At 42.8% G+C, this 24,860-nt stretch overlaps 1 protein-coding gene across 6 annotated transcripts in view; it reads right to left on the bottom strand.

Moving 5' to 3' along the window:
- KDM2A (lysine demethylase 2A) overlaps positions 1-24,860 on the bottom strand; it is a 62,894-nt gene that overhangs the window by 2,661 nt on the left and 35,373 nt on the right. For all 6 annotated transcript variants that reach the window (XM_084803739.1, XM_084803745.1, XM_084803765.1 and 3 more), the window contains 16 exons: positions 24,104-24,150; positions 23,600-23,778; positions 22,110-22,216; positions 21,453-21,546; positions 18,636-18,789; positions 18,028-18,143; positions 15,426-15,552; positions 14,500-14,897; positions 8,830-8,913; positions 8,098-8,364; positions 7,695-7,826; positions 7,492-7,581; positions 4,016-4,725; positions 1,577-1,740; positions 937-1,095; positions 511-726 (listed from right to left, as the gene is read on the bottom strand). In XM_084803739.1, the coding sequence (XP_084659865.1) occupies positions 511-726; positions 937-1,095; positions 1,577-1,740; positions 4,016-4,725; positions 7,492-7,581; positions 7,695-7,826; positions 8,098-8,364; positions 8,830-8,913; positions 14,500-14,897; positions 15,426-15,552; positions 18,028-18,143; positions 18,636-18,789; positions 21,453-21,546; positions 22,110-22,216; positions 23,600-23,778; positions 24,104-24,150 (3,044 nt within the window). The remainder of the gene's footprint in view (positions 1-510; positions 727-936; positions 1,096-1,576; positions 1,741-4,015; positions 4,726-7,491; positions 7,582-7,694; positions 7,827-8,097; positions 8,365-8,829; positions 8,914-14,499; positions 14,898-15,425; positions 15,553-18,027; positions 18,144-18,635; positions 18,790-21,452; positions 21,547-22,109; positions 22,217-23,599; positions 23,779-24,103; positions 24,151-24,860) is intronic.

The following is a 24,860-nucleotide window of genomic DNA, read 5'->3' as shown; positions in this document are numbered from 1 at the left end:
TTACATTAGAAACAAAAGGCCTGCATGACAACTTCCCTTAAGATTTATTTTCCATCTGGGGTGACATGTCTCTCAGTATTGAATGTAGATTCTGTGAAGCAGCCACCTGAATGCTTCCACTACGTATCAATATAGATTTAACTGTGTTGCTCGAAATGCTTTTCAAAAAGTCTGTTTGCACTGGTGTACTACACGCAGATTTGAAGATATGCAGGTAAGTGTTCCTATAGCTGCCTATTTTTATATATTCACATTCAATAAGGGCTGGGGAATAGCCTGTGAAAGATGGGGAATAAGCCTCCAAACAATAACGTGACCACTATCTCTTAATACTTCACCCATCCCCTTGGCCTGAGGGGAAAACTTGTCATTTCATTTTAGATATAAATCACTACTGTCTACCAGCAACAGGAAAACATCAGAGAAGCAAGAGGGCATGAAGCCTTTGCATGTTCTGCAGCCCAGAAGAAGAATCAAAGATGCACCTAGAAAGTTCCCAGGTGCACACACCTGCCATGTTGATTTCAGTGAGTGAGTTTCGTGTGGAAGATCCCACCGCCGTTAACAGGTTGGTTGACTGGTCTGTAAGGTGATTGCAGTGACTAAGATCAAGTCGTGAGAGCAGAGGCATGTGGCGGATGATGAGCCGGAGTGTGGCATCAGTAATGTCCAGGCCAGCCAACCGGAAGTCTATCATGTTACGGAGTTTGCTGCGATTGTCTTGGCCTGTGGAAAGATATGCAAGAATGTTGGAAGAATAGCTTTTTGCCTCCCTAGAGCAAACAAGAAGATATTACACATTACAGCCAAAATCTTTCCCTTTCAAGACTTGTGCGGCATCAGACTCTAGTCCTTAGCACCAACTTGTTTGTCCTTTCCCTTCCCCACCTCACCAGCAAGCACACGTTCCTGGTACATTCATAAGGCAAAACATACTGGGTTTATCTGATGGTGGTGTGAGCAAGTCCCGAATCTGAGGATCCTTGATTCCTACTGCCCACCGAAGATCGAGGGTCCTGAGAAGGGGGCAGGTGGAGGTACTGAGAGCAGATACTGCCGACCAGGAGCAGCCTGCCAAGATGAGGTCTTTGAGGCCTGTTGTACAGTGACAGATAGAACAGTTTAAAGCAACAGAATCCTTCACCTCAGAACAGTCCCCCCCCCCCCTCTGCTTTGAAATCAATAGAACATCTACCACCCCACTCCACTGCCAGGCAACACAAAGTTATATTTTTAGCTCTCATTTCAGGTTATAAAGGATGGGCGGCAATAGTAGACTCTGCACTGGGTTCGGACGACTGATTCTGTGCCAATGTCATAAGAACTCTTCCTTGCTACTCACTGAAGTTTGCCCCAAAGCTTATCAGAGTTATGGATAAGAAGCAATCTAATATTCGGCTATCGCTGAAGGACAGAATGATGCGAACTTATGGTAGCCAGAATCCAAGCCTGTATTCATGAAATAGCCGTAGTGACTGAATATGGGGGATTATTCTGTTCAGTTTAGAGCATCTAAATTGAAGCTAATAGTGAAAAGATACACCCACCCACTTCTGCTGTGCTATAAGTCACACACCTGGTAGTCTGTTGATGAGCCAGGTGAGCTGTTTTCTGGAAATATTGGTCCAACTGAGGTCAAGGCTGACTGGCTGCCTCCTGATTATGCCACCAAGAGCCAGGGGTGTGATGGACTTGTACCTGCTCAAGTCAATCTTCGTCCACAATCTCCTGTCACCACACCTAAAACACACATTCTGGGTTAGACAGGGAATACACCTTCCCTCCACCATCTCTATATACATATCAGTTCTTGATTAATCTTTGTGGCAGGATCTCTTTTGGTGAAGAGCAAGTTTGCTGTGCAGCAGTGGAGGAACATCTCCTTTGAAACTGTGGTGTGGTGGAAAGTGTGAACTTCCCAATCTGGGATGGGCTGAGGGTACCCATATACTCTTCTTTCTTGGGCTCAGTCAACTCCCCCTTCTACCCTAACAGGGGTATCCTACAATCTCTGGCTTTCATCGTTGCAACTTAACTGTGTTCTGCCCACAGAGATGACATGAGGGTCATGGCTCTTGCAGGCAACTGAAAAATACCTTAAGTAACTGACTAAGAAGATTACTGCTACAGCCACCTTCAAAGCTTATCCTCTGGATACAGAAAGCTTTGTAGTGCTTAAGTATAACTTGTCTTCCAAAGAAAAGAGGAAGGGAAAAGGTCTTAAAGTACCTGGATAGATACTTCCACTTTCCTATTATTGGCACCACAGATGTTCTCTATTAAACATCTCATTCAAGCCTCTGAGATAATCACTCTCTGTGGAAAAACAAGCCAGATCCTATTTGGGGAATGACAAAACTGGCAAACCACTTCTCTTGTTAAGTATACTCCCCCCGCCCCCCAGTTCTAAGATGCCCAATTCTGACAGGGAACCTCAGGAGGGCTAAAAAGCTGGTTCAAGTTTGCTATCCTTAACTCCTGACTCCAGGCTATATAGACTTGCCCCCTGGAGTTGTCCTCAAACACGAGCCGATAACTAGATGGAAGAAGGGTCTAGGGTTTTCTTCTAGGATGAAGAGACTCTCAGAGAGGCTCAAATGTTTGAATGGTAACCAAAGGAGTTTTGTAGCACCTGATGCCCAATTCAAATTTTCAGTGGTAGAGAGGGAGAATGGGGAAGACATGGCTATTTCTAGCCAGTATACAGCTGTGTAACTCATAGTTTTGAGACTTACAGTATTAAGAATTCAGCTTTAGCCAATCTCTTGCATTGGGAAAGGCATATTGCCTACACTGATCACAGGATCAAAGCTGAGGACATTAGGATATCCTGCTGATAGGCCAGAAACATCCTAATTCTGATAATATCCTAAGAATTCAGGAAGGCTATCATGAGCCTCATGGTTATTTTATTTGCCAGTCATAACATGTATAAGCTGTATCTGGATTGTGCCAAGCAAGAGGCTTATTCCAGCCAGCTAGAGTGACCAAAGCCCTGGTTCTGTGAAAACTAAACATTTAAAGCCAAGTTCAGCCCCCTGGGTTTCAAGTCATAGTAATGCTGGCAAACAGCATTTAAAACACTTAAAAATATGGAAGCTTGGGACTGCAACAGAAATCTATGGGCGCTACTCACCACTGCAGCAAAGCAATCTCCTAACAACTTCTTTACAATCTGAGTATTTTATGTATTGGTTGGATATCAGGGAAGACCTGTTTTACATATTCTTTAGTCAAAGGTTCACATGAACATTGGTACTGACGATCTGATCAGTATTGCAAATATTTTATTCCCCACCCCCACAACTTCTTGCAAAAAATTTTATGTCCTCCAAACATCTGAGGATTTTACATCTAATCCAGCCCATTTGGTTGGATGCACAGAAGAACCAGCCCTTTAATGCCTGTTGTCACTCAAGCAAGTTCTTCAGATTTAATAGCTGAAGTCATGATTTTAATTGTCATGGGTTAAGCATCTTCACCAGAAAGCAGGGCATGGGGCTCAGGCAGTCCAAGGCCAATCATGAAAAACTAACTGGATAATTCCATAAGACCTACTACACTAGATCAGATGAGGTCCATATATTCTAGCACTCTGTTTTCAACAGTGAACAGGCAGATGCCTCTCAGAAGCTCAAAAGCAAACAGGTTTTATTACTCTCTTCTGTTTTCCCAAATGTTTATCTGCTATTCAAATATACATTACTCCAGAATAGGGAGGCTCAATTTTTAGCTATCCATGGATTTGTCTAATCCTTTTTAAAATAACCACCTGAGTTTGCAGTATTCACTACAACCTACAGCATGAATTCTGTAAATTATACACTGAATACATACTTTCTTTTTTGCCCTAAACCCACATTCCGCCCTCTTACATTTGCTTATATGTGAGTTTATAAGATGTGGTCCAGCAGCTTAGTGGTTTGAAAAACATTTGGTAAAGTGGCCTGATAAACAGAAGCACTATATAAGTGTGTAATGAACGCTGCTCTGTCAGCAAACTCTGTCCACTTACCATTTGTACCAGGTTTTGCATACACGCATACATTCACAAAGCTCCTTGCGAGTGAGATAGCGGAAGACAGACATCCACACCTCCTTTTGCATCCAGATCTCCTCACCATCTGGTGCCCTGCCCCCCTGGCCATTCAGTCTGGCTGCCCCACTCTCCTCGGCACTTTCATCTTCCTCATCTGCGCTTTCATCTTCCTCTTCCTCCTCAGCTGCTTCTTCATCTCCACCCCGCTGGGGTGTCCTGGCTGAACTTTGGCGCATAACCACACGGGGAGAGTGCCGCATATTAGTGGAGGCAGTGATCGCCTGCAGCTTGGGCACAATGGAAGTGCCATGCACGTCTTTGGTAGGTCTTTGCAATGTGACTGTAAGATAAGAACCATGGAGCTTGGCCTTTTCTACCTCTGAAAGCTCTTTCTTGCCACTAGGGTTGTTCTCTTTTTCCCGCACCATTGTGCGCTCTGTGCCTTGCAGCCGAAGCAGTTGACGCCTCTTAAAGCGTTCATCTCGACTGGCACCATGATGGTCACTAGGACCTGCCCCTGGAGAGGACCGTGTCACTATGCTTCGCGGCGACACAGGGTCATGGATTAACTGCAGCATTGGGGTAGGCGAATGTGGCGGCGGCGTCAGAGGTTCCTCACAGCTTCGCAAGGGCCGCAGGACTTTGGCTTGGACTGTGTCATCGTCACCATCATCCATTTTCCGCTTCTGCAAAGTGAGTATCAGCAAGTTACCATTTAAAGTCAGAAAGTGTTTTAGGTTTGGAATTGGTAAAACAGAATAGATTAGGTTAAAAAATCAGAATGCCTGTTCTTGTAAACTCAAGTGTAGCTCAACTTCTTTTACTAAAAAGCTAAGTTGTTTCCTTTCAACTGGTGTTGGCCTAGAAAGCTGTTCATCATAATTAGGGAAACTGAGAGTAGCAGAGACTGCGCTGGTTTACTATACAGGGGAAGGAGAATTAATTCAGAACCAAGAAATGTCTGGTTGGCATCCCGAATGCGGCACTAATGGTACCACAGCACCTAACGAGACCTCCTAATATGCCCACTAAACTCTCTGCTGCCCATTGCTCCCTCCTCAATGGTTTGAACTTTTAAATTTTTCCATTCCCTGCTGCCAGGGGAGTGCAGAGGCAGCTGGGGAGAGGAAGAGGAATGAGTGACAGACTGCACTGATGCTCTTCACTTCTACTTCCTGTGTGGGATGGGGAAATGGAGAAGCAGAAGTTGAACTGCCACAGTCAAGTAAAACATGAGCTGGGACAACAAAGGGGCAGGGAGCATGACAGAGGGGCTCTGTCAAGGCCTCACAGAGCTGGTCGTCCACAGCTGCTGTGGAGGGCTTTGGGGACTCTGAATGCCAATTTCTGAGAAACAGCAGCACAAGGGACCCATATCTTCCCTTCCTCTTTTTTACTTTTGTCTTGGTTATTTTTTTTTAACAGGAGTGTGTTTGTTTTTTGCCTTTTATTGCCTTTAATGTTCTCTACCCTCCTTTACCTTTTCTACCCCCCGCCCCCAGCAGAAATAGAAAGGTTAGGGGGAGAGGATGTGTGAGTGCATGCATGAACAGGTGGTTGAAGAATTTTTGAGAGAAAGGATGTACTCTGGGTTCAAAGTGCCTCAGACCCCACCTCTGCCTTGTACCAGTTTCTTGAGCAAGTTATTTGTGTCGCAGCCTCACTATTTTGCCTGCTATGAAATGAGCGTTTTGTGCCCTATCATGTCCGCAAAGCAGAGAGTGTTATTCAGCTACTGCAATAGCTCACTGACATACAGGCTTAATGCATTACTGAAATTATGTCTCTTCTCAGGCTTCAGCTTTTTGTAAACTCTGCCTTTATCATTTTTCCTTTGAAGTGAATGTTATATGAAAAGCAGGAGCAGTACACCATACTATCTATTGAGTATCAGGGTCTACAAACGTAATACAAATCACATTCATGTGACTGCATATTAACTCTAGATTTTCTGACATTTAGTTCATGGCTGAATTTTCAGAAGAGTAATTAGAAGCCGCTAGGAGCCTGCACTGAAATGAATGAAAATGATCATCATTATAAAAGCCTCAAGTCCTTGAAAAAAGTATGTTCCAATACTGCTTTATGTATGGTTCCTATTGACTCCAAACAAAACTTTCAGAATAGCTTTCTACAAGTAAAGTTACAGGAAGTACATCCTCTCTTCCCCAATCATTCGAGCCCCCTCCATTTGAGTCAGTTCATTTGAATACAGTACGCTTTCCCTTTCCAACTACCCTCAAGTTAACTATACTAAGACTAGTATCTTATGCTCTATCACATTTAATCAAAGCTGAAGGTCATGTATATAGAAAATGTTCTCGCGCTGCAGAATACAACTGGAGCACTCCAGAGGCACACATGCACTCACTTCAAAACAATGTAGGAGATGAGGTGAGCCAGCCAACTGTTTTATCCGACATAAACCACACACAGCTTATTAGGATCACCTGCGAGATTTAATTCTCAAGTAGGTGTTGAGGGAAGGACTGAGCCAATGTCTTCACTCTGCTGAACTAATGCTTGTTTAAAAGCAGGAGATCCTCACCACAATGGTAAAACATCTGTGCGAAGCAGAAAAATTAGTATTTCTTAAACTAAGGGGGGGGGGAGAGAAGGGAAGAAACAATTTTCCATATTGTCTTGGTAATAACCCTAAAAACAGAGGAAGGCAGGTGTGAGTCATATCACCTTTGGGACTGCTGAAAAGGTAATGAGTCCCTGACTGCTATGGCCCAAGCTACCCAAGACTGGAAAGAAGTGATGAAGGGTGCACTGGCCATTCAGAGGGCAATATTCTAACAATACTATTTTGAAATAACCCCTGTGATGGTAATAAGATGCTGCCCATCCCTCAGTCATCATCCTCCCCTTCCCCAGCTTGCCTTCATTGGGATGTTCTTTGCTGGGATAGTAGCCACAACTCTGCGTAGGATCTTGTCACCATATTTCTGCTGGGGAAGTACTCTCAGCTTCTGCCACTGATAATATGTTTGCTGTTTCGTTGATGGAAGTTGATGCCACTGCCCTTTCAGGAACGCTTTTTTTCTGCAGGATGCCAGAATTTACTTGCTGACCGACTTTCTATAGATGCCAGGAAGGTGGCAGTGGCAAAGATGTGAAGCGGCTCCATTATGTACTAACAGCGTATGGTGTCACGAGTGCCCATTTCTAGATGGAGGTATTCTATTCAATGAATAACTCCTAGTGCTCACCTACCAGACTCTACTCACATGGCTACTACTAAGACTTCCCAAGGTGTGCAAAGACAAGTCTAAAACGTTAGGACACCAGAAGAACCTTCTCTTCCCAGTAGCTTAGCTACAGACAACAGACAACATTGAGCCTCTCCACTTGCCACAGTCTTCATTACCCAAGAGCAGCATGAGACACAAATGCATTTCTCCAGTACAGGCAAGCTGTGTGGTACTATTTGAACTTTCACTTCTTACCTGGCCTTTTTCTGCCTCATCTCCCTTGTAGCACTTTGGACACTCCCAACAGTTGGGCAATTCATCATTCAGTAGCCCTTCCCCGTCCATCTGCAGAGGAAAGAAACTCAAAGATAATTTCCAGCAAAGCATGTGTTCCTGGTACCTCGGTGCCAAGGTAAGTTAAGCAGTTGCCTACAAGTATGGAGCTCAGGCCTCCTCACCTGTAGACAGCCAGGGTGAACAATCTCATTGCAGATGCAGCACTCCATTAGCTTCTTCTCAAAGTCTTGTGAATCCTCATTCTTATCTACCTCCCCGCAAAGTGCACATGTAACAGAGTGAGGCAGTCTGGGCTACAAAGCAAAGAGCAAAACAAGAAGTTACACCATAGACTCCCCTCTAGCTTCAATGATAGTTAGAATGTCCCCCACTCTATTCCCCACTCTATGCCCCTTTTCAGCTATCCATCACACTTAGGTCCAAGGCTTTTTAATCGACCTCTTTACTTCTTTTCATGACTTTTGAGAAGTACTACAAACTTCATTCCCTTCTCTCAAAGCACACTGAAGCCAACCCTTCCACACAGACAAGCAGTTTTCCCATCCTATCTGCCATAGGACTTACCGCCAAGCACTGTCGTAGCACACAGGACTGCTTCATGCGACCAGGCCCTCCAAACTTCTTCATGTCCCTGCAGTAGTGGCACAGGCCACATTCGCCCTGCAGGCAGGCCTTGCATTTACGACATCGCACTCGCCTTCTGCGTGCACCAGACACTATAGGAGAGACTGTGGGTCTCACAGTTGCAGGTCGTGGAGCTGGTTTCATGGTGTGTGGCTTGGTGATAGGGATGGTAGGTAATCTTAACTTTGGCCGAGCCTGAAGTTTGAGCTACCAATGAAAAAAGACAGTAAGAAATTAGGAAGCTCCTAAAATCACCAAGAAAGGAAGAATCTGTCCCCAAACACCATGATGACAGATGCATATGTGGAAGTTCAATCTCAGGGATTGGGAACAGGAGAGATCATGTGTGGAAAGTGTTAGGACTTTGCTCCCAGAGAGAGAAAGTCTAAATAATGTGCTTGCATTTATCATTAACTAATTCTGAGTTTTGTCAATGACAGCTCCTAGAAACTGAAACCATGATCATGACATTTACACTTCATTTTAATTCTAATATCTGCAATTTGTGCCCAAACCCATTTTACCTTTATAGGTATAAGGGTAGCGGCAAGAGTGCTTTTCTTGTTTCTTTGGTTTAAATAGTCTTGGCAACTGACAAAACCTTCCAGCACTGGAAGGATTAATGTTCCCCACATCAAATCATGTGACCTAAGTCGTGGATTTATTATTTACCTTATCCCTCTTCGGCCACTGGACAATAGGGATTCCAGTAAGTGCCAGTTTGGGATCACTGTTTGCGTACTCCTCAAGCAGCAGCTATAGCAGAATCAAGAAAATAAAAATACCTATTTTACGCTTAGCATTGATACGGAGCTTTAGAGTGTTCTGAACAATTCAATATATATTCATAGTAATCCTTACAGCTCTGTAAGGTAGAGCAGTATTATTGTACCCATATTACTGATGAAGGCTGAGAGATGGTAATTTGCCAAGCACCACCTTAATGAATTCATGGAGATGAGATCTGACCAGAGACCTCCTGTTTCATACATTTAAAAACACTATGCTAGCTCCAATAAAAAGCATGAAACAAACAGATGACCTAGACCTTACTTTCAGACCAAGTATGGTCTCTTCCACACTGTAACAGTATCCTCCATCCAATCCATATGCCTTTTCCAGTGCAAACCTATGGTGATCAGACCTACAAGGCAAAGCTGTTTAACTCAGAAATTATACTTCTTAAACAGTAGGCATCAGCGGCAATCTTTCCGGCAATGCTGTTTTTGGGTGCCTCCCTCCCACACAAAGCGAGGTAACTACTAAGCACCAGCCTACGGCCAGGTGTTAGCAGCAAGTGGTTGCAATCCTAGGGGATCTGGGATGTTCTCTTAACTAGCTCTTTTAGCCTTGTTCCTGATGCTTCTGCTGTCCACCCCACCCACCCACCCTTCACTGCCGTTTCAGATGTGCTTTATTTACTTGAGGTTACTATGGTTACATTGCTGGCATCGCCTTGTGCAGAGAGTGCAGTGTTTCTTGCTGCCAAGAGAGAAAGAACACCGCATGGGCTGGGCTCGCTCTCCCTGACACTTACCATAGCAAGCGGATTCATATTCACATATGAAGCTTGTACTGGGAAACTGCTTTCTATCAGGGTAGATTGATTTAAACTCACCAAGAAAGACGGCCAATTCACATCAGTGATTTAAACCAACTTTCCAAATATTTTTCATGAACAAGCAATATTCATTGGTTGCTATAAGCAATTAAAACATCTATTGCAACTAAATACAACCTTTATATGACCCAGGGATCTCTGGTCAGGCAAACTACATGCTTTTTACACTCATGTAAGGGCACTAAGCAAGATAATTTAATTAATTTAAGATTGAATGCCCAGAACTTTCCAGAAGCAAGAGCTGATAGTTGATTAGGCTGAACAGTTTTTCTCCATGACATGGAAAGTAGCCCATGCTGTTTTGGTTCAGTCTAAATCAGTGATTCTTAACCAGGACTATATAGTCCTCCAGAAGGCAATCTATAAATCTTGGGGGGCATTCAGGATTTTAGGATGGCAGACAGGCTCTTCTCCCCTCTTGCAATGACTTCTGACAGTCAGTGGAGGAAAGTTGATGTATACTGCTCACTCCTACCTGAAAATAAAATCCCAGATTTATCTTCCAGGCCCTTAAAAAAAAGCAGCATACAACAAAGAATCACAGAGGAATCCCCCCCCCCATGTTTTGGGGCAACACCCCCCCCATTCCTCCATCTGTTTTCAGTGCGACTAAGTATATGAGATGACCCTCCCGAAAGAAAACAGAGGGGGCATTGTAATGGCGAAACAAGAGAAACAGGTTCTCCAAAAAGTGCCTATTGGGCTGAAATTATCCTCATTAAGGAGGTGGCTGATGGTACAAGGGTCTCATTGAATTGAGATCTGGCTATCATATGCATAATCATAAATATACCTCCATATCAGAATAAAGTTTCCTTGTCTGGAGTACTATTTTTATGTCCTAATTTTTTGTGTGTGGCTTAGGGGGGCATTTGATAATAATGTTGTATACTTGGTATGCAATATAAACTGGATTTAAGGTTAAGAACCAGTTTATGGTTCATACATTATGCAGTATTGTACTGCGTAATGTATGAACGCATTTCATACATTACGCAGTAATAAAATACACGACCTATTGTGGCCTCAAGAGTCACATTTTTTCCACTTGGTTCCGTGTGTGTGTGTGTGTGTGTTTTAAACATAGTACAACTCAATACATTTGACAGAGGGACCCATACCCAGTCTTAAAAGACTGAGCGCAAACTTTAGTATATTCGCATTACGTTACAGCATTCAAGTAAAAGTTGTGTCACTTAAATAACTGTATTTTTCTTTTAAAAAAACACAAATCTAAACTCTGGTGGCTTTTTAACCCCCCCTCCCCTTTATCCACCCTGCTTTGCGGTTGCTTCTCCACCCTTCAAGAGAAGGCCGTGGGTGGAAGGAAGTGGCTGTCTTGGCTAGCCCAGCAGAACGTGCAGTCTCCAAGCCCCGCCCTCTTCCTTACAGCGTATATTTAGGAGGAAAGGTCGGCATTTGAGGGCACGAAGGCGCATGCTTCACGGGGACAGAAGGGAAACGCACTCTACGTCAGCCTGAGGCACTTTAGGGGTAGCTGCATAGGCGTGCAAACTTTGGGGATGGAAACACCCAGCACACCGGGATGTTAGGAAAGAGCCCCCTTCCAAGGGGGGGGACAGGGGAGGCGGTTGTTAAGAGTGTACGCGCTGATCTGGAGTAGAAAACATGCCTTCTCCAAATACTCCAACATCACTAACCAACTTGGAAAGATACAGGCTCCTGCCCTATAACAGCCGAGATCAAGCGCCTCTGCATTTCCCCTTACAAACAATCCCTTCCGTACAAGTAACCTCTAAACAAACTGCAAGATAAGCGCCGTGTGAGTAGAGTCCCATCGGCAAGCCCCGGTAATACAATCGTGCGGGAAGCAGCAGCTCACTTCCTCAACAGAACCCCGCTCCCACTTCTGTGCCATCCCCCAAAGCTTCGTATCTGCCTGACCTTGCGTGCTTCGTTCCACTGAAGGTGCCGAGTCTCGGAGGAAGTTTCCGAGTCCCTTTGTTTTCTATTCTGCCAAGTTACAGTGCTTCGGTTTCGATTGTTCCCCAATATACAATTTACTTCAGTACAATCCTCATTCTTCACACGAGAAGCTCAGAAAAACTGATCACTTTACAACTCTGCCAGTCTGCCCCGCCAGCAGCATGCTCCTTCCAGAACCCTTCAGCGGAAGCTTCCTGTGCCTGCAAACAATGCTGCTGCGTCACCCACATGCAGCTCCCAGCAATGCTTTGCAACGGAAGATGGCAGAAGAGAAAGGAGACCGAGAAAGCAAGCGAGAAACAGAACGGCAAAGCCGTTCTGCTGCAGAGTTGGGAGGGGGTTGGACCAAGCTGTTGGATGCGTCCTGATTGGTCAGAACGACAGCAGACGCAGCCTCTCTCTCCCCCTCCCCCACCACTACTGCAATTGGAGAATCCAGGGCCAGCACCCCTGAGGCCTGACTGTGGCAGCAGACTTTAGAGAACAGCACGGAAAGCTTTTAACCCATTCTCTGTAATGCAGCTACCCCCCCATCCTACCGCCACCCCACACTATTTGCCCTTCTGTCACTATTTTACACACAAGCAAACCTGGCTTAATTATGATTGCCTCTGAATGAATACCCAACAATGACATTTATAACTCAGAAGAGGTCACATGCCCCCTGTCCTGAAACATCAGAGGTGAAAACAGATACTTTGTTGTAACACATTAACCCAAGCTATCCAATATATTTGAAGGTAGTCTCTTGGAACCTCAAAAGCTCAATGTAATATATCTGCTATACCTCTGAGTAATAGTTTCTTAATGCTGCAGAGTCACGCTCACAATCAACATTTTCAAAATTTCAGTATTCAGCACACTAGCAAACCCATGATATCAAGTACCAAAGACAAGCAGGTGCTATACCAGTCAAACAGGTATTACTGGATGGTATGTTGCATTACTGGCTAGTTGAGAACTATCCGGTTATAACTTTCACCTACACAGCAGAAGGCTGAAATGAATAGAAGCAGTTAAGCAAGCATCATGTCTATGTACCGGTAAAGCTTCTACCACAAATGGTGCAAGAAAAATGCTCTAGTCCATAAAGTCTCTGGATCTTAAATGTATCAACCTCAGACGCTAGGCTACATTCAGAGCTGCAATCTTCTGCACAGCAGTTGCTATACGGTAAATCTCATCAATATGAAATACACATGTATCTCTAGAGGGTCCTTTTAACATCAGTTTTCCTCCATTTACCCCTAAAAACTTTTGTACTTGGAACAGATTCCAGAATCTACATACATGAACATCTGATTTATAAATGGTATTCAAATGCACATATTCAGAATTTTACTGACAGCACATAAACAGCAAACTGGCAAAATCTGCTGTTTCTATGTGTACCACTAAAAAGTGACAATATTTGCATGTATTTATATTTGGGAGTTATGTGCCCAAGTATAAACCATAACACAAAGCGGTCCCAGGAAGGCTCATAGCTCTATCACTAGCCTGCTGAATTCAAGGGAACATCCTACAAAGGCTATGGATTAGTGAAATGCCTGTAAACAGTACATGCTCCAGATTTTGTTTTAACATCCTACAGAATTCTTTTGAGCATTCATTAGATTACCAAGGAAGCAAATATTTTACAGTCAAATCTCAATTTTCATACACAAGGTGAACCAGCTGAAATGATCAGAAATTAAACAGTGTTGCCACCAAAGTGCTCAAGCTATTCTTATCAGGCTTTTAAGACACTAGGTTAGTTTAGACACTACCTTTCATTGGAAATCTTAGTCCAGGTCAGACAACATCACACGTAGTACAAGTGAAACACAAGCTAATGAAGTGGCAACTTTTATCACCTCCAGGAGAGTCAAGATGCTTGTAGTTCTATCATTTATATTTTTATTCATTATTTCTAGCAACCCTCCAATAACAGAACAGCCTTCAATCCTGCCTTTCAAGTTGGATGAAACTGTTTTGCTTGCCCATTTGGTTGAGTAAGCCCATCTTTTTCAAATGTCGCCACACATGAGAGGAGTGAGGAGAAAATAAAGATGTTATTGAGACAGTGGATAGATTGCTACCCTCAGCTTTTTTGAAGACTGAAGAAACTCTCAGACAGATATCCATTAATTACCACTTTGTCATCTGTCGAGACGCTTGTGGATGCGTGTTGGCTATATAGATCTATTTGGTGCTATGGAAGCCAAGAAGGTCATGAGCAAAGCATAGCCAATGGGGCCTTACCAAAGGGGACCAAGTTCCATAAAACTCACCAAAGCTAGGCTCAAGCAGCCCTGAAATACTGAAGGATTTGCAGTGAGACAGGGACAGAGGTCATATGATCGCACTGTTACTCTGCATAGCAATGAATATGGATAACGCTTGGGATGACAGTCCTTCCTTCTTCTCTGTTTGACTCCCAATGGCATGAAACAACTCTTTAAGACCCCATACCAGACACTACACACTATTAAAACATGTGATGAAGTCATCAACTGTGTTTACACTATGGAGAAGGCAAAGCATGCCTAGAAACACAGACTGGATAACTTTAGAAATATTGATAAACACATAATAAAACAGCCAATTTAACTCCAGTAGAAAACCAGCCAGGACAGCACAACACAGGCCTTGGGCTTGCATATTGCCAGAATGCAGCCTCTGTAAGCATACAACACTGGCTGGTTACTGCCTTTTCTACCTTAACTGTGGCAGGTGCTGGAGAAAAAAGAGTCGCACTAGAGAAAAATGAGACATCTGACTTTGAATCATACCTTAACATCTGCAATAAGCGCATCTTCGTCCTCTATGCCTGTGGGTACACACTTCTTGTGCAGCGGCAAAGACTCCAGCTTGTCTACAAGACAACGCAGACCCTCAAGCTCAAATTGTGTCAGGTGCACCTTCTTGCCCTTATGAGGGCTGCTGCTGTGAGAGTCCCAGGCTTGGCCATTGTGAGAGCCTCGGCTGGACTCAGAGTCCATGGAGAGAGTTCTCTTGAGACCTGGCAAACTTCGGCAACCTCTACCTAGTTCTTCATAGTCTAGATTAGCACCATTGGCCACAGGGCTGGTGAGGACTGATCGTCTGGTGACTGGGCGGCGTGATTCCTTCCCTACTGTTGCATCGTCTTCATCCACATTTCCTGACTCTGAGCTGCACAGCTCCATATCTGTATGTAAAGACCAGAACAGTGATATCAAACTGAACAGGTCTACCTCTTGGGCAGCTTTAGAAGGAATTAAGGGGCTTCAGCATTTGTATTATTCACTTACAGCTATAAACCTGGGGAGAATACAACAGAGCTCTTTATACACAACACAGACAAAAGAATCAGCACATGCTATCAGCAGCCACAGTGGCGAAAATAAATCTATAGCAGCAGTGGCCCATTTGCCACTCGGGGCAATAGGGGCAATAACTATTCACTCCAGATCACTGGAAACTGCACAGCTACGTTATCTGCATTCTTGCACCACCCTGATGTGTTTCAGAGTGACCTCCCCAAAATCAGTAAAATACTTCATAAAGAGGAGACCTCAATTAGATATTAAGGGCATTAAAGGGCTCCAAGAAGATGTCTGAATAAGCTACTGTTGTTATTCTAATGTCATTTCTGATAGCATTTCAGCAGAAGCGGGACAGAATTTTAGGATTTCACAGTAGCAAAGAAGAGTGAAAACTAAGTAGCAGCTCTTACCCATGTTGAGCGACTCCTTCTGAAAGTCCTTGGTCAAGTGGGAACGGTTGGTGATGCAGTAAACATAGCGTTCCAGTACATACCAGCACATTTCATAATAAAAGGGATACCGAAACTTATTTGGGACCTGTCAAGGGGCAAAGTACAAGAACACTGAGTCTAGGAAATGCTATCACTTATACACTTTTGTAAATTCCTCCCCCTCTTGGGGGGAAATAAAAAGGCTGCAAGTACACCAGAACAGGAGCGGGCAACTTGTGGCCCTCCAGATGTTGTTGGCCTACAACTTCCCATCAGCCCTAGCCAGCATAACCAATGGTGAGGGGAGTTGTAGGCCAACAACATCTGGAGGGCCAAAAGTTGCCCACTGACAGAAAGATGCTATATGGCAGTTTAATCAATGAACATTTAAGTGCTGAGTATTTTATTATTTAACGTTTAGCCTAATGCATTTCCTGATAAACCCTACATTAAAAATTTCAGGCAGTATCCAATGTTTATGCTATAGAAGTTGTGCTAGCATTGTGCAACACCAATAGTGTATGCTGGTGCAACGGGTTTTCCAGGGAAACCTGTTGCACCAGCATACGGTATTGGTGTTGCACTACTTTGCTTATCCTAGTGCAATGTCAACAGCGTAAGCAAAACAGCTGCGTTGGATACTGCCCTTGAACTTATAACTAAAATCTGCCTCCTTACTGGAAGATTGGAAAGTAGCCAATGTAATATCAGTTTTTTTAAAAAGGATTCAGGGAAATTAGGGATCTGTCAGCTTAACTGCTATCCCAGATAAACTGCTGGAACTGTTCAATGTGCACAACCGACAAGCCTCACAGAGGAAGGATAAGCACGGCTTTTGCAAAGGAAAGGTCCTATCTCACCTACCTTTTAGAATTTTCTGACGTTATCTAGCATGTATACAAAGATTCTCCAATAGACATTATGGCTTGAATTCTACCTATCCCTTCTGCAAACAGAAGGGCTCCTTCTGTTCACAGGTGGCTTTCAATCGAGCACTGGCAGAAGTGGGAGGGGCAATTTTCACCAATTCCCCCCCCTCTCCTGCACCTCCCTCACGCTGTTCTGGAGGTTCCCCCAAGCTTCCAGAGCAGAGCAGATGGGGAGATTGACGTAAGCTGCCTTTTCCACTGGCGGGATCATCTCAGCAGTGGAACTCCACTCTTGGAATGTTCCTGCCGGCAGAAAGGAACTCACAATCCAAGCCTCTATATTTTGTCCAAAACTTTTCAGAAATCAAGTACCTTGGTAAGGCTCATAAGAAAATTTAGCAGACATGAGATTAAGAAGATATATCTTATGGATCAGTAACTAGTTGTAGGTAGCAGTGTCAGGACAAAGTGACAATTTTCACAATGGAGGAAGTAAGTAGTGTATTCTCTCAATGAATCATACTGGGATCAGTGCAGTTTAAAAATGATCTGGAGTCAAGGATGGACAGTGAAATAGCCAAGTTCAGATGAGACCAGATTATTCAGGATGGTGAAATCCCAAGCAGAAAGCATTAGCCCAACATGATCCAGCAGTAAAAAAAAGGTAAATTCAGCATTAGGAAATATTAGGAAAGGGACTGAAAAGTAACATGACAGATATCATAATGTTGTTAGATAAAACTATGGTGAGCATTTTAGAATACTGTGCATTGTCTAGCCTGAACTAAATAGAACCTCCATATTTCAGAGGAGGACTAAATACTGGTAGTCAGCCAGGAAAAGTCCATCACTATCCTATTTGCTTTTGAGCTTCCAGGTATGATGGGAAGTGAATTCCTGAAGCAGATGGACTTTTTGTCTAAGCCAGAAAGGTAATTATTTTCTCTATCCTTACTACCATGATGGACTACCACTAGAATTTACATAGCCCCTTAGTACTCACTGTACTTTAAATGTATTTTTGCAGCAAAAGCCAAGCATACTTCAGAAAAGTAGGAGAAGAATGTTACTGGCAATGTGGGCATGTGCCTTCTCTGCTGACCCAAGCCAGTTTTTGTACTGTGGGCAGTATCCAGCACTACCCACACGCTACTGGAACCCACTGCTAGTACAATGGGAAGCTAGTGGATCCTTAAGCTAATAGTAAGAAGCCAAAATGCTTGCTTCTGGAATGGGGCAGGTCAGTGGAGATCGCAGAAGGGAGCTCCGCTGACCTGTCCTGGAAACAAGTGTTTCCACTCGTTTCTGGAGTTGTTTTAGGAAGCATCACTTCCTGTTGCACTATTGGTAGCTCCTGCTGGCACAACTGAAACAACAGGAGCGCAGCAGTATTATAAATTATTGCCCTATGATTTGAAATTCTTGGGTTTACTTTGTTATAAGTAACTATTAGGGACCAACTGGTTATTAGTGTGAGTGCTCTCATATAATATTACTTTGGGCAAGGTTGACCTTGGCCAGTGTATCAACCAAAAATAGAAGATAGACAGGTCACCTAATTATGGGTCAATGCCTACACATACCCCCTCAAAAACAATATACTGCATCATAATAGCATTTACTACCCAGAGGTAAAAATGTTTCCCATTTTATTCAATGAGCCAGACAGCGAAGATGAACAGAACATTCTATGGGGTTTTATAGTTCCTTACCCGTGTGCGGTCTTCGATACTATAGATCCGCAACTGCATAGGGATGTTGAAGCTGTGTAGAAAGTTACCACCAAAAACCAGAGTGTCCATAGGAGTGTACACTGCATGGATCCAACCTGAAGTGAAAGAGCCCATAGGTTAGATATTTTGAAGTTCCATAGTTGAGAACATTGTACCCCAAAAGCTGTAGTTTCTGTATTAACCTCAAGAATCATGCTTTCTTTACTCAAAGCTACCCCAAAGGGCAGATAAACAAGCCTGCTCTTAATCCCAGCTCCTTCTGGTATTACTGAAAACTACAAGGTTCCACCTCATTTGAGCAAGGTATATGGCTTTATTTATAAAGGCATGATGAAAAAGTGCTTTAACCTAAACTAGGGACTATTGCTTTTGTGGTTCCTGATGTCCTAGACTGGACTGCACCCTATTCTCCTCAGTCCCTGTCTCCTATATAAATATTTGCCCACGTAGCAGACAGTCTTACTGGGCCTAAGCAGGCAACAACTGTTAAATTTAGACAGCACAGCTAATAGACAAACCTCAAGAAATATTCTTCCAGTGCTTATATGGCCACACATATTTTTGGCAAGAGAAAGTGTGTAATTTACCTGAGGGTATGACAAAGGTATAACCTTGCTTCAGTTCAATTCGCTGACAATTTGACACTCTGTCACCAAGGAAGATATCCCCTTGTTTCCCTGAAAGCAGCCAGTTTTCATACAACTCCAAGTTCTGGGGCGTGGGTGGGATTAACCAGAAGATCTGCAAGTCAAACAAGATATATTAAACAGACTGGCCCACATGAAAACTTAATGTTTGCTGAGATCCATTTGTTACTTCCTTTCTCAGCCAGGTGTAAAAGGAACTCAAAGCAACATTTTATCTATGCAACAACTGGCTGAGGGATAATGACTTGTCAAAGCCCAACCCTTCCAATGAGCTTCCTAGGTGAAGACCACTTCACACTTTATGAACAAGTTGGGTACACTGATAACTGTCGTATCACATCAAGTGTGAAGGGGAAATATGAGCCTCCACTTAAAGCCTGGAGACATGTCAGATAGTGCCAGTCATGGCTACCTGATGCATGTCCAACTCTTTGGGGGAACAGGTAAACCCTTCAGACTGCAACAAATATTAATGGAACAATGTGGACAAAATAAATGAAGAGCTGATTTAAACCACTTAGTTGTTGCCCCAATTGTTTTATTCTTCCATCTGTCCGTGCCTTCTTACACACTGTTTGCTACACGTATACAACCTCTACATGTCTATTTCTGAAGCACTTTCACCCCAAGTAGTGGATTCTCAAGCCCCTCGCCCGGCTTTTTAGCAAGAACTTTCCCAAAGCATTCTATTAGCACCTTACCTGCATTTCCATCTTACCCTAACTTCGCCTGTATCTTTTAACTTTTCAACACTACCTGTCCTATGTATGTAGTGTAGACCAACTACCACCACCCAATGCAGGAACACATCACTTACGTGCTATATATATATCTTCCATGTTGTGGTGGCTAATGGGCAACAGTAGTCATTACTGTAAGAATCGGCCTCAATATTTTGAATTGAGGACTGCTAATCGTACGATGTCCAGAGTGAGTGACCAGTATTAAAGCACAAACTAAATCTCACATTGTACAAACAGTGAAGAGCCAACGCAGCTCAGAAAAATGAGTCACTGCAGCAATAAGATATGCCAGGACTGGGCAGACCAGAAGTGTAGAAAAAAGCGAAGCAATCACTGCGGAGACACTGAGTGGGTGAAACTTTATGGCCTACATTTTGTAGCAATGGTCAGACTATGGTCTTATTATTCCTTTCAATATTAAAATAGCATAGGAAACTGCAATTAGGATTCAGATTTCAACAACAACAACAACGTGCTGGATTTGCCTGTACACACACACACACACACACGCACACGCACACTCACTCACTCTACAGAGAAAAATTCTGTTTCAACATTCAAGAGTCCTAACAAATTACTTGCCTTACACAGTTCACTTGATGTATTACAGTGATAGTATTTAGGTTTGTTCATACAAAAATGAAATTATGGAGGGCATTTAGTATTCATAATAACCAAATTAGAATGACTGAAAATTATACTAAGATAGCACTGAAACAAAGCTTTCCAACAGGAGATGGAAGGGAGATCTCAATTTTGTACCACTTTCTACACATTTCTTAAAAGTAAGAAAATGTACACAAACACTATGACTAAAAAACAGGGTGTGCGCACTCTGCCCAGATAAAACTAAATCTAAAGGTCCTGGTTCTGCACTTTTTGTTGTTGCTAAGGGTAATTCCTAACAATGCCTTGATTCTTGCAAGAACAGCTTAAACTACTGATAGTTCATCTCTGTGTCACATTTGTAATGAAAACAAAAGAATACTGCCATTGCCCTAACCTTGTGAAGCTAGAAGTAAGTACTTCTGGTTTACAAAGAAATAGAGGTGCAACCCCCCCCCCCTTTTTCCTGACTTGGAGGAGAAAGGAAATGAGTGGGGAAGAGATGAACAGGAGCTGAGACAACATGGGATGTGTAAAACTGTAGGCTCAAAATACACACAGCTGTCATACATTTTAACAAACAATGTGGAATACGTAATTATAAAAGATATAAGGGCACACAGATTTGTTGTTTAATTTCAGAAAAGGCTGGATAAAAGGACTGTAAAAATTCACAAAAAAGGAAGTAGACTGTTTTGACTGGGGATCTTGAAAGGTTATACCAGAATGCTAAATCCCCTCCCAAACAACAAAAGCTCAAAGTTCTAAAGCATATTGAGTAGACATGCTGAACATTTTTCAGTATTATTAAAAAAACAATTTCATTGAATAACCATCAACCTATAAGTCCTACATATAAATCTCCAACATATCTTGCTTTATCAGTATAAGAACTTCAAGGCAACTAGGTTAGAAATGTAACTACTTAAATCCACATCTGTTTCGTTAACCACTGTTTCAGTTTGCTTTCATGTTCTATTAGTTACACACTGCACCCACCAGAGAATCCTGTTCAACAGCACAATGAGCTCAAATGTCCTGATTCTACAGTAGGGTGGCCAAACACCAACTAATGAACTGCATGTGTCTCTCTGGATAGTTCAAGAAAGTGAAGTGATTAATGATACAGCAGCTCCTCAGTGGGCAAGTATGCTAAGAGCACAACAGAAGCTTGCCCTTGCCACCTTCACTCTCCCTGCCCTTACTTCTTTTAGTCAGAAGACAGACTGAAGGAGCTCTGAAGAAACTGGAAGTAACCTCACGATTCACAGGGCCCAATGTTTTGAGATCATTTGGTAGACAAATGAGGAACTGAATTTTAATTCTAGTTAGTTAAGCATGACAAAAGTTCTCCTTCTGCACGATCTCTCCAATAAAACAGAGCAACTTGCTGAGATTGTCACAGTACCTTCCCCCCTCTGTGGATGTGATACCACACTGAAGTGCCACCGAAGTCTACATGGAAGTCTGTATAGCAGCCCTTGACACTCATCAGACAGTACCTGAAATGAAATCAGCAATATGAAGTTGCAACTCATGTCCACTCAATTTTGCATTTCTATGCAGATGGAATAAATGCTTGATATTGGAGTGCTTGCTGACAGTATTTTGTGGGTGACTGGCACTTTGAAGAACACCAGTCACCCAGAATCTACATATTCAGGATGCTGATCCCCATGCCAAACATTGTTGATCTAAATGGACCACCAGGACCAGCGCATAGGGCATAGCTACCATTGCATAAGAACAATGGTAATAGGGATCTACATCCCTGTAATAGGAAGTACCTCTTCTTCTCTGTTGCAATGCTAATTATTTAAAATAAAATTAATATATCCTGCCTTTCCACAATAAGACGTATAAGACCTCTATCTATTCTGGGCCACTATGATTGCATGGAGCAACATTTGGGAGTGCCTTTAGGTTTCTGGCTTGGAGTACTGAAAGTAGAATTTTGGCAATATACAGAGCACCTAAAAGGAGAGGTAGCTGCAGCAGAGACTTCATACTGAAATCTCACTTCAGTGGATAAGTGGCTGTATACACAAAATCTAAAGTTACTTACTTCTGCACTTTGGGATACTGCATATCCAGAATAGCATTCGTTGATTCTGTCTGGCTTTCCTTCAGATGCCTTGGCCACATGTTATCAACCCAATCAATCAAATCCACCTGAAACCATACAGGTATTAGACCAAAGTTTATATTTTAAACAGAGGCATCGGATGCTCAAGTGGAAGAGGCCTTGTTGCCACAGAATGCAATTCCTGGCAGCCTAAGTAGTTCAATGAAATAAAGATCAAGGGCTATACATTGAGGAGCATGATCAGTGATGTTTATGTCATTTCCACTCTCTAGCTACAAATCCAGTATTGCTACTACTGTCTCCATATATTTTGCATTCCCAAAGAATCAGATATGAAGTAAGCATTCATCACAGTAATGTCTCAGAAATTAATAATGCAACCATGAGGACAGAATTACAATAAATACACATGTAGCTAGCTATTCAGGAATGAATGCTCCCATCTGTTTCTGGCATTTAAGTGTCTTGGGACAAATACTTTAGGTGAGCATACATGCCTTCCAAAGGGGATAAAGAACTTCCCACACATTGCTACAGCCAGCTGCACAATTGTGATTTTTTCAAAAGAAGGTGCTGGATTTGCCTTCCATTCTTGACCAATTTTCTCTATATGGGAAAGTCTGCAATAGTTATACCCTATTAGGGCAGCCAGCATGAGTTACTGCCTAGACACGTTTAACTTTGTTTTACAGTGCAATTCTATACATGTCTACTCAGAAGTAAGGTCCATTGAGTTCAATAGGGCTTATTCCCAGCTAAGGGGATATAGGATTACAGCCTGGATTATGTTTTTTAATTTTGTAAGTTATTGCAAGAGGCGATATCAAAAATACATATACAGAACTACACAAGGAAATTTGAACGAATGGTAGAGAACTCTGGTTTCTTGACAATAACACCAGATTACCACCAAGCTAATTGGAGACATGATCCAAGCAATGTCTGCTCTCCCTGCAGAGTAAGCCAGTTTCTAGTCAAGCCTTAAACATACTTCAATACTTCTAATGAAAGAGGTAATGCCACTATAAAGTATCCTTAATACTAACTTATACTGCAACATAGATTGTACATATACTTTCTAATTGCATGGTACCACTTAAGTAGTGTAATGTGACCTCTACTTCTCATTAGCAATAATAGTTCTGTATACTGAAAGTATGTCTTTCTTATCTTGAATTCCTTTCTTACAGTGAGGGTTAGAGGGTTTGTTAGATTTGAAGGTTTAAGTTTCATCTGTAATAAACTGCATTACAGGTACAGTTATTTTGGAACAAGAAAATAACTGTATAAACTAAATGGGACTACTGCTACTGTCAGCTCAGTGTAACTTAGGTTACGTTGGGCAAATGTGAATTACCCCCCTCCCCCACAAAAAACTTCAGTAAAACTATGCAGGCCCTCATCTATTTAAATGAAATGGAAAGAGCAGGGTAATGATGCCAGGGGAACCCCCCCACACACACACTAACCGTAGTTGGTCTCTGCACCAGGTTCTCAAGCCGGGTATGGCTGAACTCCAGGCTGATGACATTATACAGCTTCTCACGCTCCCCCTCTGGAGTTTCATAGTAGCGTGCCCACTGTGCCATGGTCATCTCAATGTCCCTTTGTGTGTTCACATCCATGACATCTACCATACGCCGACTCCCTAACAGGACATAGAGATACATAACTACATCGGCTAGAAGTTGTATCAGGAAAGATGGGAAAGGAGGCATAGGAGACGGGGCAGAAAAACAAATGATAGGCATGCGTGGGCCAGGATATAGAGTTCCCATTAAAGGCCCTCTGATTTAGGGGCCTTGGCATTTAAATATTTTTTTCAGCTGTTTTTCTAGAAGACTAGAGGCTTGCTTTTTAATTTAAAAGTTTAATCAAAAGCAAATTCTGTGCCAGATTTTAGACTGTGCATATATTACATGCAGCCCATTCTCTGATCACTTGATTAACTCAGAATAGGAGTGTATAATTACCTACGTAGAGTCGTACATCATTCACACTGAAGTCAGGCTCTGGCATCCTGCAACAGAAATAACACTAAATATAACAGTCTCACTGTAGGACTGTCCTCCATGCAATTTTATGCTGGGCACCTCAGACACAGAAGGAATCTCATAAGATTGCTTCAGACTTGCAAATAGTTCATGAGGCAATGACATACCTCTTCTCTTCCATGCACACCTCACCTTGGCCTGCAGCCTCTGCAAGATTGATTCTATTCCTTAAAGGGCAGTAGTCCTTGAGGCAGAAGAGAGCAGAGAGCCACACATACAGCCCAACAATAAGCTATGGGTTATTGGAGGGTTGTTTCCCTCTCAAACAAGCCATGCCACCCAGGTCTGGATAACACAAGGTGTGCCCGGGCAGGTGATTAGGAAAATGGTGTCTGGCATGTGCCAGGGCTTAAACAGCCCACCATGGCTTGGCTTGTTTAAGCTGTGGTGATCATGTAAACCAGGCCACTCTGCCACAGGTGCAGCCATTTCAGAATTGCCATGTATTGAAACCAAAGATCACTTGGCCAGCTTTTTTTTTATTAAAGACTTTTCAGCTGATCGCTATTACTTTAATTTTTTATGTAAAACACTTTAGGAGTTAACCCCCAAAACAGCATACCTAAAGTACCTAGAGCAAATGCAGTATCGCTTTTCACTAGAGTTTAGACCAGCCTTCCCCAACCTGGTGCCCTCCAGACATTTTGGATTACAACTCCCAGGATTCCTAACCATT

The sequence above is a fragment of the Heloderma suspectum genome, chromosome 1 (genome assembly GCF_057233095.1).
Source record: "Heloderma suspectum isolate Gila_16-S chromosome 1, 16-S_ref, whole genome shotgun sequence".
NCBI classification, from domain to species: Eukaryota; Metazoa; Chordata; class Lepidosauria; order Squamata; family Helodermatidae; genus Heloderma; species Heloderma suspectum.
Note: the sequence above shows the minus strand (reverse complement) of the source record. Positions and strands in the feature narration are given on the sequence as shown.